Source organism: Carassius gibelio, chromosome B22 (genome assembly GCF_023724105.1).
Source record: "Carassius gibelio isolate Cgi1373 ecotype wild population from Czech Republic chromosome B22, carGib1.2-hapl.c, whole genome shotgun sequence".
Taxonomy (NCBI): domain Eukaryota; kingdom Metazoa; phylum Chordata; class Actinopteri; order Cypriniformes; family Cyprinidae; genus Carassius; species Carassius gibelio.
Genome location: NC_068417.1, coordinates 37,639,834 through 37,657,104, shown reverse-complemented (window position 1 = coordinate 37,657,104; position 17,271 = coordinate 37,639,834). Strand labels below are relative to the sequence as shown.

General features: G+C 36.9%; 1 protein-coding gene across 1 annotated transcript in view; it reads right to left on the bottom strand.

Annotated features, from left to right (window-relative positions):
- anos1b (anosmin 1b) overlaps nt 1-16,349 on the bottom strand; it is a 61,260-nt gene extending 44,911 nt beyond the window's left edge. Inside the window, exons 1-2 of the mRNA XM_052589289.1 lie at nt 16,073-16,349; nt 5,304-5,351 (exon numbers count right to left, since the gene is read on the bottom strand). Of these exons, the coding sequence (XP_052445249.1) occupies nt 5,304-5,351; nt 16,073-16,246 (222 nt within the window). The 5' untranslated portion in view covers nt 16,247-16,349. The remainder of the gene's footprint in view (nt 1-5,303; nt 5,352-16,072) is intronic.
- Nucleotides 16,350-17,271: the final 922 nt, after the last annotated feature.

Sequence of the window (17,271 nt, the reverse complement as noted above, 5' to 3'; positions counted from 1 at the left end):
AAGACCAGATGAAACTTCTAAATGATCTAAGTTAACAGAGTGTGTTAAAAATGTAAAAGATTGGATGACTAATAATTTTTCTCATATTTAAATTCGGATAAGACAGAGATATTTATTATTGGACCAAAAAACAGTACACAGAATCTCATAGATTACAATTTTCCACTAGATGGATGTACTGTTACTTCCTCTACAGTCAAAAATCTGGGTGTTGTTTTAGACAGATTTGAAAATCATATTTCCCATATTACAAAAACAGTATTCTTCCATCTTAGAAACATTGCCAAGGTACAAAAAATGTTACCTCTTTCTGATTCTACAGTCTCTGCACTGGCTACCTATTATGTTCTGTATCAGTTACAAAATATTATTACTTACCTATAAGGCCCTAAATGGTTTAGCTCCTGCGTACCTAATTAGCCTTCTACCACGTTATAATCCATCACGCTCCCTAAGGTCACAAAACGCTGGATTCTGGTAGTTCCTAGGATAGCAAAGTCCACTAAAGGAGGTAGAGCTTTTTCACATTTGGCTCCCAAACTCTGGAATAGCCTTCCTGATAATGTTCGGGGTTCAGACACACTCTCTCGTCTAGATTAAAAACACATCTCTTTGGGCAATCACTCAAATAATACACCTCATAATCTTGACTGTACTTATATCTGATCAATTGTGCATTATTATTCTTTAGCTTGGGTTAAATACATTAATTTGACTTTGTTGGAACAGCAGCTATACTAATGATGTCTCTATTTGTTTATCTGTTCAGTCTGGATCCAGAACCCCTGAGAAGAGAGGATGCTGACCCCTCAGATGACCTTTTCACAGAAAACTGCCACCTCTGTGCCACTCATATACCACATGCAATTCATATGATAAACAAAAACTGTAACAATTGAAACAACTAAAACTATTCGTTTCGAGATAATTGGAGGAAAAAAAAGTGTTACTTGCTGTTTCTTTGTAATTATTTGTGAAATCAATTACTGTGTGAAAACAACACACAAAAAGTTTTGTTATATACCACAGATTTTTGCCAGGAACAAATATTGTGTTATGCTAAGAAAAACTTACACCTTAAAACATCGTTGTATACATTTAAGCATATACATATAAACATTTTAAGGTTTGTAAATGTTAACCTTAATAAAAGATGATTTATGATAAACTGTTTATGATAACTACTATTCAGTGAGTTGAAATTGTGTGTAATGCATAACAGTGATTGTAAAATATGTATTTTAGGTATGGGAGTGGCATAGCTGTGGTATTTGGGTTAACGTTTGTGGTATTAAATGGTAATTGGACTAGTTTTTGGGTAGCTTTGAATGACAACAGGCTAGTTTTACTACACAGATCTGGCAACCCTGACCAGAGTACTGTGGGGCCACCAGTATTTTGAGGCTTGGTTACCATGATAAGAGCACTTCTAGGCTGATTTATCAGCATGAGCAACAACATACAATATTACTGCTTTCAGATACCTAATGAGACTCATTTTGAAACTCCAAAATGACCAGTTGCCAAACAAAGCTGGAATAAGCTCTACCGTGAAACTTCCAGGAACTGTTAAATGTAATGAGCTCCCAAAATCTCAAAACAATATACCCCTTAAAGCGGGAAGCTGCTGAGTCAACAGTGCCCTCATGGCTTCAGCACGAGCTCAGATGGCCACACACAGAGTGACCCTTGTGTGCTGCCCCTCATGACCCTCCAGGCGTTCGGCTCACCTGCTGATCAGGGTCCCAAGCTTGCGCCCCAGCCCAGCCCGGGTCAACCCCAGCAGGGCATAGGCCTCCATCTGCTTCTAAGCTTTACTTAAGAGAAGAGAGTGGCTTGGTTGAGGCTAATCCCTTTCCAGAGGCATAGTAAAGTGTGTGTGTTGCCACAGTGAAACATCTGACAGCTTTCTCCTTCACCCAGGGTCAAGCCTGATGGATAAGACTGGACAAGTGCTGGGGTGACGCCCTGATCAAGCTCCTAACACTGGGCACTGATCATTATAGATGCTGTAGCTTGTGCATTTGTGGAAAAGTATACTTCAAGATCTTTGTTTTAAGTAAAACTGAAATGCCACAGGTGAATAATTAAAAAAGTCTTCCCACTTTTTTAGTTTATGAAAAAAAGTTGTACTTAAAGTGTAGTATATGGTAAGATATATAAAATATAAATAGTATATGTGACCCTTGACCACAAAACCAGTCTTAAGTCGCTGGGGTATGTTTTAATAAATGGCCAAAAATCATTAGGATATTAAATAAAGATCATGTTCCATGAAGATATTTAGTAAATTTCCTTTCATAAATATATCAAAACGTAATTTTTGAATAGTAATATGCATAGTTAAGAATTCATATGGATCCATTTAAAGGTGATTATCTCTGTATTTAGATTTTTTTGCCCCCTCAGATTCCAGATTTAATTTGTATCTATAAGTCGATCGTAATAAACCATACATCTATGAAAAGCTTATTTATTCAGCTTTCAGATCGGTTTTGTGTTATGACCTGTTTTATGGCCCATTGTCACATATATAGAATACTACATTATAATTTTTACTATGAAGTATACTTAAGTATGATTTTGTATGAAGTTTGTATACAAGTAGACAAGCACTGTTAACACATAAACAATAGACCGAATGTAGAGTATACTCTTATTTATTTTTATAGTTTTGTTTAAGTATAATAAAAGCACACTCAAGTAAAACATATTTTTTTGAAAGTGATAGGAGGGGATTTGTGATAACCATGCACTCTAAATATACAGAAAAAAATTTAGACGTAAAAAGCCCTTCACAAGCAAACAAGAAATTACAAGAAAAAGAAAAAAAAACTGCGTCTTCCTGGCCTAGGCTTTAAACGAATAAACAGGAGCTAATTTCAAGTGCACTTTTAGAGACGCAGCTCAGCCCAGGAGGATGTGAACACAGCTTATTTTCATAAGAAACACAACATTTACTTTACCTGTTATTGGAAGGGCTGACGGTGGATTGCTTCCATCTGAAAGCAATTAGAATGGCTTTAAACGCTTGGTGTGAGAAATACGGCTTTCACGAGGAATGTTTTTGCTCTTTTTCATTCAGCGATTTTAAAGCTCTGACCCTCAGGGTGAGTGGTGGTTGGTGATTGGCAGACGGCAGCCAGAGATGTCTGGGCTTAGGCAATTACCATTAATGAGCTACCCATGTTTACTAGCTTATCGAAAGGCAATTACGGTTGCATATCACTATATCTTGGAAAAAAAACAGTCCTTGGTGTTCTTCATGGTCCACTTCAGTTTCAGTGAATCTGATTAACACTGTGTTTGGGAGATATAGTAAACCACAACATTTCGGCAAAATATTATATAGCTTTTTGCACATTTTGCATTTCAAGGAGAAATCTCCATTGAGAGGCACTAAAGAGTGTTTAATTTTATTCAGAATAGATTAACTTTAATCTAGTTGAGCTCTATTGCATATGATAATAACATAGCATCTACACTTAACCCAACCCTACACTTAAAGGGTTAGTTCATCCAATGAGAAAATTATGTCATTAACGACTCACCCTCATGTCGTTCCAAACCCGTAAGACCTCTTTTATTTTTGATTTAGTCCGAGAGCTCTCAGTCCCTCCATTGAAGCTGTGTGTACGGTCTACTGTCCATGTCCAGAAAGGTAAGAAAAACATCATCAAAGTAGTCCATGTAACATCAGAAGGTCAGTTAGAATTTGTTGAAGCATCGAAAATACATTTTGGTCTAAAAATTACAAAAAAATATGACTTTATTTAGCATTGTCTTCTCTTCCAGGTGTTTTGTGAGTGCGTTCACGGCGCTGTTGGCGTATGATGCTGCTGATGTGTTTTCTGGTGCGCCCAAAAATAACATGTCAGCAACATTGTACATCAACAGTCACAGCAGTCGCGCTCACAACAGACCCGGAAGAGAAGACAATGCTGAATAAAGTCGTAGTTTTTGCTATTTTTGGACCAAATGTATTTTCGATGCTTCAAAATATTCTAACTGACCCTCTGATGTCACATGGACTACTTTGATGATGTTTTTCTTACCTTTCTGGACATGGACAGTAGACCGTACACACAGCTTCAATGGAGGGACTGAGAGCTCTTGGACTAAATCTAAAATATCTTAAACTGTGTTCAGAAGATAAACGGAGGTCTCATGGGTTTGGGACGACATGAGGGTAAGTTATTAATGACATAATTTTAATTTGTGGATGAAGTCAATCACTTTTATTGTCACATCACCACAACACATGTGCCTTGGTGAGTGAAAATTCTTGGGAGCTTGCTCCAGAAATTGCAGAAACAGTACACATTATACACAGAATGTACACATTGAGAAAAAAATCGTTTGGAGAAGCATATGTGCTTATCGTGGCCCATGTTTAACTTGACTCATACTCAAGCAAATGCAATGCTGTACCAGGTGAGCTACTGAGCAAGTTTACTGTGTCAGAAAAGCCATGCATATGGAGCTGTTTAATTGATGCAAACATAGAAATGTATTAGTTTACCAATAATGCGCTGAGGCAAAATTGTTAGAAGCTCATGACATATTGTTATATTATTTACTGATAATCTGGCTCATGTAATTATAATTTGTGTAAAAAACTCGAGTCAATGCTGAAAATTTCTCTAAAGTATTCTGAATCCAGGGAGCTCTTGTGATAAATGCGTCCATGCAAATTAACTCTAGTGGAAGGAGAGGAGTGCTGTAAATGACATTACCCCTAACCTATCCTTATTTATTTCCCATGGGGAAAACCAGTGAGGAAAAACAAACTTGGTCTAAAGTCAACATGAAACATGTTCACAACCTATTACTGCTGTAATGTGACAGTGATTTTATCCACCAGGAACTTGGATAAAATCAGTGATTGCTGTATGTAATAATATGCACAGGTGACATCCATTCTGATTGTCTGTCTGGAAAAAATAAGTCTAGGAAACACAAAAATATTAAAGCACTATCTCTGTTTGTATAAAGTACTCCAACCTAAAATGACCATAATCTGGTGGAAGGAAAGAGCTTTAATAAGGAAAAGAATTGCCCTGGGTACAACAGCGGCTCTCAGTGCTGTTTATGTTGGGTTTCCAGAAGCCATTAGACATGAGTGAGGTTTAGTGTAGGTACAGGGCATGTGGTTTGTATAAAGAAATTAACCTTTGGCCATTTCCTTGTAATAAAAGGAAATTACATTTGAACAGAGTTTTATTTAGCAGTGCCGAGGCAGTGTGAAAAGCTGTGAGCTCAATGAATACCATCAAGCTCATTAATCTGAAAACACATCTTACCTGTGAACATCTCCTGTGGTCCTCACACCAGTCCAACACACGGTCATTCTGAAAGAGACCAAGAAACACACACAAATGATTACAATGACATCACAAAGTTTCAGAGTACTGAGTATGAAACAGAGGGTTCATCTTTAAAGGTTGCTCTCACACTAGAGAAAGCTTTTACCAATGGCAATGTATAAGATGTACTGTATTTTAAGGATTGCTTTGGAAGATTGCGGTCAGTTGGACATTGAGCAGGAATACAGCAAACAGGATTTCTGAAGGTAGAATTACGTATCATAGTGCAGGCATGGATCTAATTACTGTGTAAACATTTATTAATTACTATTTATTCAATAAAAATAAGACAATCTCAGAAGTTTTTGAAGCACTGTTCTTTGAAGCTTTGAAACCGTTGCAAATCAATTTGAGCCAGTTATATTGAGTGAAGTCACATGATTCAGTAAATAAGGTTTTGTTCAAAATGGTTCGCAGCTAGTGTATGATGTCTACGAATCCATCAGCCAGTGTTTACGTTTTTTTTTGTTTAGTTTTAAGAAAAGTAGGAAAAATAAAGACAGATCAAATGGAACCAACAATGGAATCTCTTTTAAATTCTAATTGATTAACTCCATTAAGTTGCGTTAAAGTTAAAATTTTGAAATGACTGTCTGTTGATTCATCTCTTTGCCATATTTCTACAAAAGTTTAATCTATTTAATACAAGAGCACTAGTCTCCTGTCATGTATGTCTGTTAGATGACTATGATATATATTTGCCATGGCTCTACGGTGGCATTTAAAGCCTGAGGTCAGGATTCCTTCCAGCGTAGGGCGACATAGGCAAGAATGAATCATGTATGAGGAAGTAAACACACCATAACCACAGCCCCAAGCATACGTCAACACCTAACCAAACCTTGTTTCGGGAAAGTGGTGATGAGGATTTAACCATAGCTAATGAATGACGGTCCAGAGTGTCTGTGTTTAGACTTCTATTATGTCACAGTGTCTTAGGGAACGAGGGGACAGCAGACACCACAAACACAAAGACTTCTCTGTAACCTCATTTAAAATGCCATCTGAGTGCTGCTCTGAAATGATGGCAAAGGCAAACACGTATACGGGTGAGCATCATGCAGGCGAACGCCGCAGTAATCCTCCAGACACTCCCTCTGGGTAACCATTATTTATCCTTAGCAAACGTGAGTCACGCCTCCTCTGAGGTCCCACAAGTCTTTTGTGAGGTTTTAATTAGGACTTTAGGGACAGAGAGAGCCCACTGTGTGTCAGTGAGTCTCCAGTAGTGATCTCCAAAGGAATGCTAAAGCGTAACATCATCTCAAGAGATCACATCAAGGCTAAATCCTTCTTGATGAGCTTCCCAGACTAAAGCTCTCACTCCACACCTTCAAACTAAACCAACTAAACCCATAACACTTACAGGTCTGTTTCACAAACTTTCATGAAGAGATAAAAAAAGAAATCCTCTTAAGTTTGTTTCAGATGTTTTTTTCTTTAAACACAGAAAACAAGAAGATTATATTAAAGTGAAATCCTTTTTCTTTGGGGCTGAAGACATGTTCTTCCCACTTAAGAGAGAACAGAGCCTTTTCCCTTAATGAGAGATTTAGATTGAACCATTAAACCATTTATCCAACCGATAAAAACCTTCTACCAAAATAAACCGACTGTAAGCTGCTATATATCACTGTCAAGGTATATTAAACAACCACGAGTAATCACCAATGCGGTTCAAGAACTGTTATGTGTTTGCTTAGACAGATGAGGATAAATAGATGACGGAGCTAAAGCTCAGCTCAAAGGTCTGTCTGTGTCATGTGTCTTCTGAAGTCCAGCCAAAACCAACAGAGTCTTCCCATCTTACTGGTTTATATCTTAAGTGTTATTTCATCAGCTATCAAAAATGCATTGTTAGAGGAATAGTGTAGCAACATATTACAAGTCATTTTCTCATCCTCATGTCGAGTGTTTCTGCTGTTTTTATCCATTTTATGAAAGGCAATGGTACTCAAAACTTTCAAGCTCCAAAAAAAGACATGAAGGTATAAATCTTTCTTTATTCACTCTCAAATCTAACTTGATTCACCCAAAGAGAACAAACCTCATTGGTTCTCACTCATGAAACAAGCATGTTCCAATATTTGCTGAACTCTATATAAGTGTTGATCAGGGTTTATTTATCTGTAAAAGCCCAAATATCTCTTATATACACTTTGAATGAAATCTGAGACAACCGAAGTTGTGACTCTTCAAAAAGACATTATAAAATTAATCCACGCTTTTATCCAAGTCTTCTGAAGAAACATTTAGAATTTTATATAAATAAAACCTGTTCAAAGCACATACACAGAGCTCATCTAATTGGGCAAACATGCTTGCTTCATGAGCGAGAACCAGTGAGGGTTTGTTCTTGCATATCAAGCAAGCATGTCTGATCTTCAGTGTTTTCCGTATTTAATGTATCTCAATGCAAGATTTTTGTGAATTTGATCATTTTCATGGTTCTGTTTCAACCTGTCCTCCAACCAATATGCTCGTGTAGGTCGTTTGTCCAGATCCCTGAAATACGACCCATCAGAGCGTATACTACAATTGAGCCTCTATCGGCAAAAGATCATTTTCATACTAATGTTTTGTGCTCTTTTATTTGCACTCTGATTTGCGTTTCATGTAGCTCAGTTGTTAGATTATTGCATTATACCGTGATATGTAATCATGCTATCATGGGTTCGATCCCAGGGAATGGACGTACACGAAAATGTATGCTCAATAAATCATAATTTAGCATGATTTCTGTGAGGGTTAGGTTTAGGGGTGGGGTTAGGTGTGGTCATTCGAACGAATAAGCCACCTACAGTAGTAAAATATGTAGGAAATAGTGTGAGATTGGTGTAAAAAGCCCACACATTGCATTTAAATAAACGAGCGTTTTGATTGGTAACGACGTTAATTCGTCATTTCATGACGACAGATATAACGCGATACTGTGCGATACTGTCATTATTTTTGTCATTTTAGAGGGTGCTTAACTTTGAAACGTAAATATATGTCGTAATATGGTGCTTGCACAAATGATCTATATGGTCGTTTTTTGTTGGAGGACAGGCTTTTCTGTTTTGGTGTCACTTTTAAGCATTCACATACTCACCTCCTAAAACTATATTTGCTCTGTTTCCAAAATGTAGGACTTGTATCAGTATCCTAAAACCCTGTTCTCCCTTTTTATCAGTTCACTAGTTCACACTTACATATAATAAACAGAGTAAAGGTTATGCATATTTGCCGTGCTATCTGAGGGGAGGGATCCGAGCTCGGAGAACCCAGAGTTAGGTTAGGACAGGTATAGTTATATGTGTGGAGAATGCAGAGTGAAGGGATGCTGCAAAACTGTCAAGGAACAAAGGTAAGTCTTCTGTGTATATATACACACCTCTTATCTTGTTAATTGGATTGATTACTGATTGTGCTTCTATCTTGTTAATTAGGTTAATTATATAGAAAACATATTTTCCCCTCTCACTTACCTTTGCATTGTTTTCAGACACTCTAGTATGAGCTACAACAGAGCTGAAGACCAGTATTTTACTCAGGACCAATATTTTAATGCGTAGTGGTGTGGAAGGCTACTTTCCATATGGTATTTTAAGGTTGGATAATGTTTAGTAAACATATCTAAGTTATGGGAGACTAGTTTGTGCCCTATTTGTACATGCTACCTACTTCATAAACAAGCTATTTGCAACAAAATAAAGTATTAAAATCAACCACAACAATGAAATATTTTAACTTTAAAAGAATCAATCATTGGAGTACCTCTCATTCATTCCTGTCCGTTAAATACAGTACCTTTCTTTCATGATCCCACCATAGACCACCACCAGAGATTTATGCCACATAGCTTCCATTTCAGTTCTTTGGAAAATAACTATATGTTCCATGCCATAAACCCATCTTATTTCTACACAGCTCAGTGTCCCATAATCACGTGTTGTTCTCTCGGACCTCAGTCTTCACCACATGCCCCATGGTGACAGAGGGTGCCTACCGACCTGACGCCATTTCCCTGAACCGCCTTTACAGCCTCACCAACTCTTGCCTGTTTTTCTTTAAGCTCGCCTTTCCAGTATTGTTTCAAGTAAAGAGCTAAAGAGAAACAGATTAGCACTGTTCTCTGTGGTGTGGCCTCTTCCTGTAAACAGCGTTTCAATAAAGTTTTTCGGCTGGATTTTTATAGTGTCTGTGACTAACCAGTCCTTATATTTTAACACAGATTACCAGAAGCTGTTGTGGTTTTGACCGTAACACATCACCATGCACATAATAACTGAAATTAGTTATTTCAGTAAAGCCATATAACATCACAAATGAGAAACACAAATGTACAACTGCTCCTCTTCAATTAAAGAACATTTGCAGACTACCAAGTTGGAAAAATGTGTTGAGTGCAATCTCAAAATTTAGACTAAAGCATTACCTGTCTTTGATAGATAAGCTAAATCAGCTATTTTACAGATGAAAAAAGGATTTAACAAGCTGGATGATACTGACTTCAAAACACATTGTAGGTTAAAAACAGAGTTCCCAAGTTTCATAAATGGGTTCAGGCCTAACCTGCACAACATCAATGTCAATGGCAAGGTCATGAGGGAAATATTTCAGACCAAGTAACAAAATTTCAGTCAGTATTTCATTTTAAAGAGTTTACTCCCTTCCAGATTTAAAGATGATGAAGGCATACAGTAATTGATGCTTGCACTTAGAAATTACATATATTTTTGTGTCATCAGCATAACTTTGAAATCCTGTTCAGATCAACACTTTAAAATTTGGCGCTTTAAGCAGAAATACAGCAGCTACTCTAGTTATCAAAATACATGAAGCATTGTTGCGCAAATTTCTGTTTCTACTCATTTGTCACTAACTAAGTCCTTACTTCCTTGTATTAAAATATTTGTTCAGATTTTAGCATTCGTTGTGGTGTTTATCAAACAACATCAAATACAAGAATACAGAGAACAGATTCTAGATTCTTCCTCTGATATTCACTGTTTCTTAGCAAATAAACATCTGTTTGTGAGCACCACAAAGTCATAACTTTAAGTAACAGCTGCATTCTGAGCATGTGACAAAAAAGTGCAAAAGTTATTGGTTAGCCAGTTTTCTTCTCAGTGAGATGGAAAAGAGATTAGAACACCTCTGTGTAAAAAAAATCCATCACAGTGACTGAGTGCTAATGATGGTGTTGGTCTGAATAGACACATTAACAGGCATCCATTCAGATGTACACTGGATTTTTGCACCAACCATTCAACTTGGTATGAAAGACCTTAAAACTACTCTGGCAAAGTGGAAGCATATAAATTTAAAAAACAAGCGGTCCAAGAACTGATCCCTGTGGTACACCTTGTGAAGCAGCAACTGAGTGAGATTTGTGTTTATTCATTCTGAGAAACGACACATAGATATGCTGGCCACAGATGGCCAGTAACACTAATAGCAGACTAGCGAGTGAGTAAGGAGTACAGAAGGGGGAACTCAGGTCTAAGAAGGCTAGGAAACTGATGACACCAGTCAGATGAAAGGAAGAGGTTGCTTAGCATACTTCACCCATGTATGGTTTTCGGGTCCATGGGATACGTTTTCACTTTTTATCAAAAGAAAAATTAGACTATTAATTATTTTTTCAAACTCAGAATCTTTGGTCTTGATTCATTTTCTGTAAAGTGCATTTACAGAAAAAAAAATTCATTGACCACTCACTGTACACCCTTATATCACATGCAGAATGTTAGTTAGCCGGGGATAATAAAGGAGTGGTAATTTTAGTTTCTGGGTACATTTACTCGGTCCTCCTATTGTCTGGGCCTGCTATTAGTATGTGTATGTGTTTTTATGTGTGTGTGTGTTTTTGTGACATATCAGGACACAATTGTGTATAATGACATGGGTATGACGCAGGTATTACAAGGAGAGGGGGACTTATGAGGACATAACCCATGTCCCCATTTTTCAAAACGCTTATAAACCACACAGAATTAGTTTTTTTTGAGTTTCCTGTGAGGGTTAGGTGTAGGGTTGGAGTAGGGCCATAGAATATACAGTTTCTAGGGCTGCACGATGTGTCGTTTAAACATCGATATCGCGATGTACGAATCCACGATAGTCACATCGCAGGATGTGCGATGTAGGCTGTCGTAGTTGATCTGTTATTCATTAACTGTACGGGCCAGCTGCTCCCCGGCCCTTGACGAATGTGATTTGCGGATTAATTGCACAGCTTAACCATCAGATAGTGAAAGTTTACCATTGACAGGACTGAAAACCACATGCAAGTTTAACAGGGCAGAGAGAGAGGGAGCGCGAGAGAGACAGAGAGAGAGCGAGAGACAGAGAGAGAGAGCGCGCGTGAGAGAGACAGAGAGAGAGCGTGCGGGAGAGAGACAGACAGAGAGTACATTAGAAGTACCATCAATGTTTATAGAAATGTATATGGATTTATTTTGCTTGTAATTTTTTTTTCTTAGGAATATATATGTATTTTTTTTCTATTCTGCTATGTACAATGCTTTGGCAATAAGTACCTTTGTATGTCATGCCAATAAAGCAATATGAATTGAATTGAATTGAAAGAGAGAGAGAGAGAGAGAGAGAGCTGCTTTCAAACAACACGAGCGCTGTCTTGCTCTCTCTCCCTCGCGCATATTAATCAATTGACACGATGGTGTAGATGTTTAAATAATTTAAAATGAGAATGTAAGTGTGCTCACCCCATTTTTGTTTGTAAGAAAAAATATCGCAATATACATCGCAGAAAAATAAAATATCGCAATGTAATTTTTTCCCAATATCGTGCAGCCCTAGTTTGCACAGTATAAAAAAAAAAAAAACGTGTGTGAGAGAGAAAGAGTCTATAAGAGTGTGAGTGTGGGTTTTGTGTTTCTGCCCCTGCCATTCCCACACAAGGTGGTAGCACTTTAATTCATAAGGCAAAGGGCACATTTTGACCATATATGGTATTTATATTGCTTGAAATTGGGATTAAGTATTTAATTGTGGTGAATTAAAAATACCAAACTGCTGTGGGTCCACCAGAAATGATTGATGAACACTGGCTGAGTAACAAAAATATGATCATACAAGGGTTAAGAGGACATTTCTGTGTGTTGTAAGGGTAGAAACCTTAATCATTTTTTTTGTCTACACATTTTTGCATTTTTTTTTTCTACAAAAGCAACTGAGTGGTGACCACTTTTTCCATTATCTCGCTGGATAAAGTAGATTTGATATGGGCCAAAAGTTACTTAAACTGTATTTTCTTTAATACTGGAAAGATAGAAGCAATCAGAGACCTGTTAGTCACGTGGGTAACAGGAAAATTGGCAGAAGACAATGAGCTTTAAGGGGATGTGCTAGTAATGGAACAAGCTGGCAGGAGGAAAGGTTTGTTTGTTTTTTTGCAATCCATTTTGTTTATATGAAAGTTGTGTAAAGTAAGTTACATTTAAAGCTCAAGACTGAGCTGATTGATTCTTAATCATTATTTATTTTGAAACAAAGTTCGGATAAAATTTTATGCAAATATCACTTTGGTTATACCATCTGATCTGAACTTACCTTGAGAAAAATAACCTTGTTTGTCATAAAGGTCACATCATTTGACACTTTTAAGTCATTGGTGGATATTTTTGTATATTAATGTTATTAAATACGATTGTTATTATTTCTCTCTTTTTTTTTTTTTTTACTTTAAAATAATACTAATAATAGGCCAAACTACTAATTAAAAATCATGTTACCCTCATAGTGAGATGTTCATTAAGGTCACCTTGACATTTATATCCCATAAAGATTTTAAAATAAATTTTGATTGTAAGAAACTCTTTTTTTCTTTTGTCTTTCATGTCATAAGACAAGTTGAGTGTGCATGTAGTGATTTATTTTCTAATGAGAGTTACATGATGCCAGTTTTGCCCATGGCAACTCAGTTTTGAAATCTAAGCTCAATCAGTTGGATATGAGGAAATTTAGTTTGGAGCCAAAGAAAACAATTTCATGACAGGAATACGTACAGCACATGGGCTGGGACATCAAAGGAAAATATCCAAGTACATTTCACGCTTTTAATAGCCTTCTCTTTATAAAATACTATGGAAGTCAATGCTAGCGTCAACCGTTTCATTACCCACATTCTTTAAAATACCTGCTTCTGTGTTCAAGAGAATAAAGAGGCCTAATTATTTCTGTCACCAGATTGGTGTAGCCCACAATAATCAACCACATTTTGACCTTATGGACTGGGAAACCTCCAGTGTCCGTGTGAACAGCACTTTACGGTCAGCAGAACAAAGAATGAGTGTAATTCTACCTAAATGAAAACTTTGCCTACATTTGTTTGATGTTGGTCACTCTACACCTGTCATGTGCGATAAGTTGCATTTTTACCGCAGTATAACCATTTGCGCTGACACTGGATATGCGCACCATTAACACAACAAACACCATTGTCTGGAGACGTTGTAAATCGTGCACCTGCAGTCAGAGCAGCTGCTGCAACAAAGGACGAGCTCGAGAGATGATGACTTATCAAACATTCCTTTTCTTGAAGTGGTTTGTGTAAGCTGGTGCATGTAAGGACACTAAACCGTCTTTGGTTTTTGACTTTTAAAAGACTGAGGGAAAATGGGAGGACACCTTCTTCAAAACCCCCAGCTATGCTTTGAGCGGTAACGTGAAACCTGCACAACGTCCCGTCTTACAAACAGAAATTATGGCTGGAATTCTGCTCAGAATAAAGAAACTCCCCGAGAAGAATTCAGTCTGCAGTGAGTCATCTCATCCTGATTTAATTACAGTGATTGTAGGAGTAATTTATGAGGCTGTTATAATATGTTTTTCAGAAGCCTTCTTACCAAAGCTCACACAAGAATGTGTTAGTGAGTCCTTTACAAGGCAGTCCCTCATGTTACTACCCAGAGTTCCCACAATAAAAAAAGCAACGGTTATCCGACACTCAGTCATATATGAGTGTCAATGGTCTTATTCTTAAACATGTTGCTATTTAATGGGTAATAAGCAGACCTACATGGCATCTGCGCCTACAGAACTCTGTAAAAAGTAGAATAAAACAGATTGTCATTCACAAAGTTCTACAAATCTCCCTCCTGCTCATTAATTACATATTTTGGCTAAATAAATCAAGGTTTCAGGTACCAATGAGAGTCAATACTCTCTGTACTTTTTCACATACTGAAAAAATGCTAAGCTAAAAATGGTCAAATCTAAATTAACTGGTTTTATTCAAGTAAAAAAAAAAAAAAAAAAAAAAAAAAACTGTACCTAAATACATTTATACCAACAAAATTATTTTTAATGTGTGAAATCAGATAGAAAAACCTTTTATCGCTAACAATGGCAAGTTATCGCTGTTTAAATCCGCATCATATATGTGGATGAAATATTAAGCAAAATTAATATTTAAATGCAAACATGCAAATGCAAGATGCAGCAAAAAGGCCTCTGGTATCCAGATTAAATTTTATGATGAAATCATAGATTTTTAAGTCAAATCAAGATTTACAGACAGGAACTGGGGGGGGAAATTAGATTAGAAGTAGATCAGAGAGAAAGTTTAATGTCTGGAACTACTAAAGTGGATAGTTTTTCATAATGTGCCTCTAATTATGACTCAATTATGATACACAGCAAACAGAACTGAAAGACAGATATATAGGACAGAGTCATGCTGCATGGTGGGCTGTCAGACCATATGCTTTCATGATTCAAGCTCCAAATACCACACAATTAACTACAACTGCACTAAAGCTGATCTCCAGTCAGTTAGGGGATGAACCCATGAAGAAAACAGGTGAAAACAGCCATTAAACACTTCATTCACACACACACACACACACACACACACACACACACACAAAGCAACGTGTTTCCCATCCACTCAACCAACTGCACATGCTCAGAAAAGATCCCAACTCAGCATCTGAAACTAATGGGGTCGGGGCTCGTTGTCACATAGGGACTCAAAAGACCATAAGTGTATGGTTTCAAATACTTTTTAGCTGAACTGATCTTAGCTACGGAAGTACACAATATTCACACTATTGTATTTCTAGAGTTACATATTATTTTAAGGATCCTTGTTACAGTATTATTATACATCAATTACTGAGTAATATTAATTAACTACATGTACTTACATGTACATGGTTAAGGTTTGGTTTAGGGTCACTTGCATGTAATTATGCATAATTTATTGTTATTATAACAGTAAGAAAATGTAATTTGCAACAAGGACACCTTAAAATAAAGTGCTTCCTCTGCTTTCCAGAAATTGTATCAAAACTGAGCAACATTTATAGGCCTACTGTTTATTTTTAATTTTGTTTTGTTTATGAAGCTGCTTTGAAACGATCTGTATTGTTTAAATATATTATAATTAATGTAAGTGCATTATTGTAATTGCGATTGTAACAAACAGACACCATAAAATTACACTGGCATACGAATTGTGGTTGATTAAAACAGTTAATTGATCATTTTGAATGTTAGCTTTTATGTGTTTGCACGTATTGTGTTTGTGGCTTATTGTTTCGACCTTTAATATTTTCTATATATTTCCAACAGCTGTTCTTCTCAACTTCTTAAACCAGAAAGTTGCCAGTGTGAAGCTCTTCTTAAAGGCTATATTTCCCATACAAAATACGGACCTACCTTGTAAACTAACATTGCCTCTTGGTGGCTCTTACCTGCAGGTGTTTGAATAACGCGGTGATCTGCGTGATGTGAAGCGTCAGGCATCGCGAGACGCAGCGCGCGCTTTCAATCTTCTCCACAGTCTCCGCTTCTTCGGTCCGGCGTGCAACGCTCGCTTCAAAAACACAGAAGACCAAAAAGCAGCAGACTTTCCCCATAAACACCATCTTCAACGAGGACGTTCACGTGAATGTGCGCTGTCGGTGGCGCGGTTGAATGCTCTGGATGCGCGTGGCGTCAGGCTCGTGTTGAATGCACTGCGCGCTGGACACTCCCTCTCGCGCAGACCTGTCATCTGAACTCGGCCTCATTCATAGTCTGCCCGTTTTGTGTTTAGATCTAGAAACGAATTTAAACCATGTTTTAGCGAGAAACTTTTAGTCAGAAAACTTCCGGCGCTTTATGTCTCTTTGGCTCACCACTGTATTAAAAATGTTTTCCTGTAGTGTGTTTTTAAAACATATTCTTGAATATTGAAGACCATTCCCATTAGGATTTAACAGTGTTAACAAGCCATAGAAGTAGAAGGCGACCGATTACAAGTCTAAAACAGAATTTATAATGGCACTGGTTTTAATGGGAATTTAACTGGTTTTAATGGACACTGTACTGTGATAGTTTTTTTTTTTCAGCTGGTTCTAAATGAATTACTTGTGACAAATTTAGTTTTAATTAATCAAGAATGAATAAAAGACATTGTTTTGTTTTAATTTCTGAGGATAAAATAAAGAAAGTTAATGTTGTAAAATATCTAGTCATTATTATTACACTTTTGAGATGAACGTCTCAGAAATAAAGCAGAAACAGTGTAAATGAGATAATAATAATAAATATAAAAAATACCAATGTGTTTAACTGTCCTGACATTTTGGCGACCACAGATAACTTTGACCACAAAACCTGTTTCCATGCTAGATTCAACCTCAGTATCCCTGCGTCCAAATACCACACTATCTGCACTATTGAAAATTACCTAAATCACACTATCCTGCCATAAATAGTATTGAAAATGACCAATATCACACTATGCTGCCGTAAATAGTACTGAAAATGACTAATATCACACTATCCTGCCGTAAATAGTACTGAAAATGACCAATATCACACTATGCTGCCGTAAATAGTACTGAAAATGACTAATATCACACTATCCTGCCGTAAATAGTACTGAAAATGACCGATATCACACTAT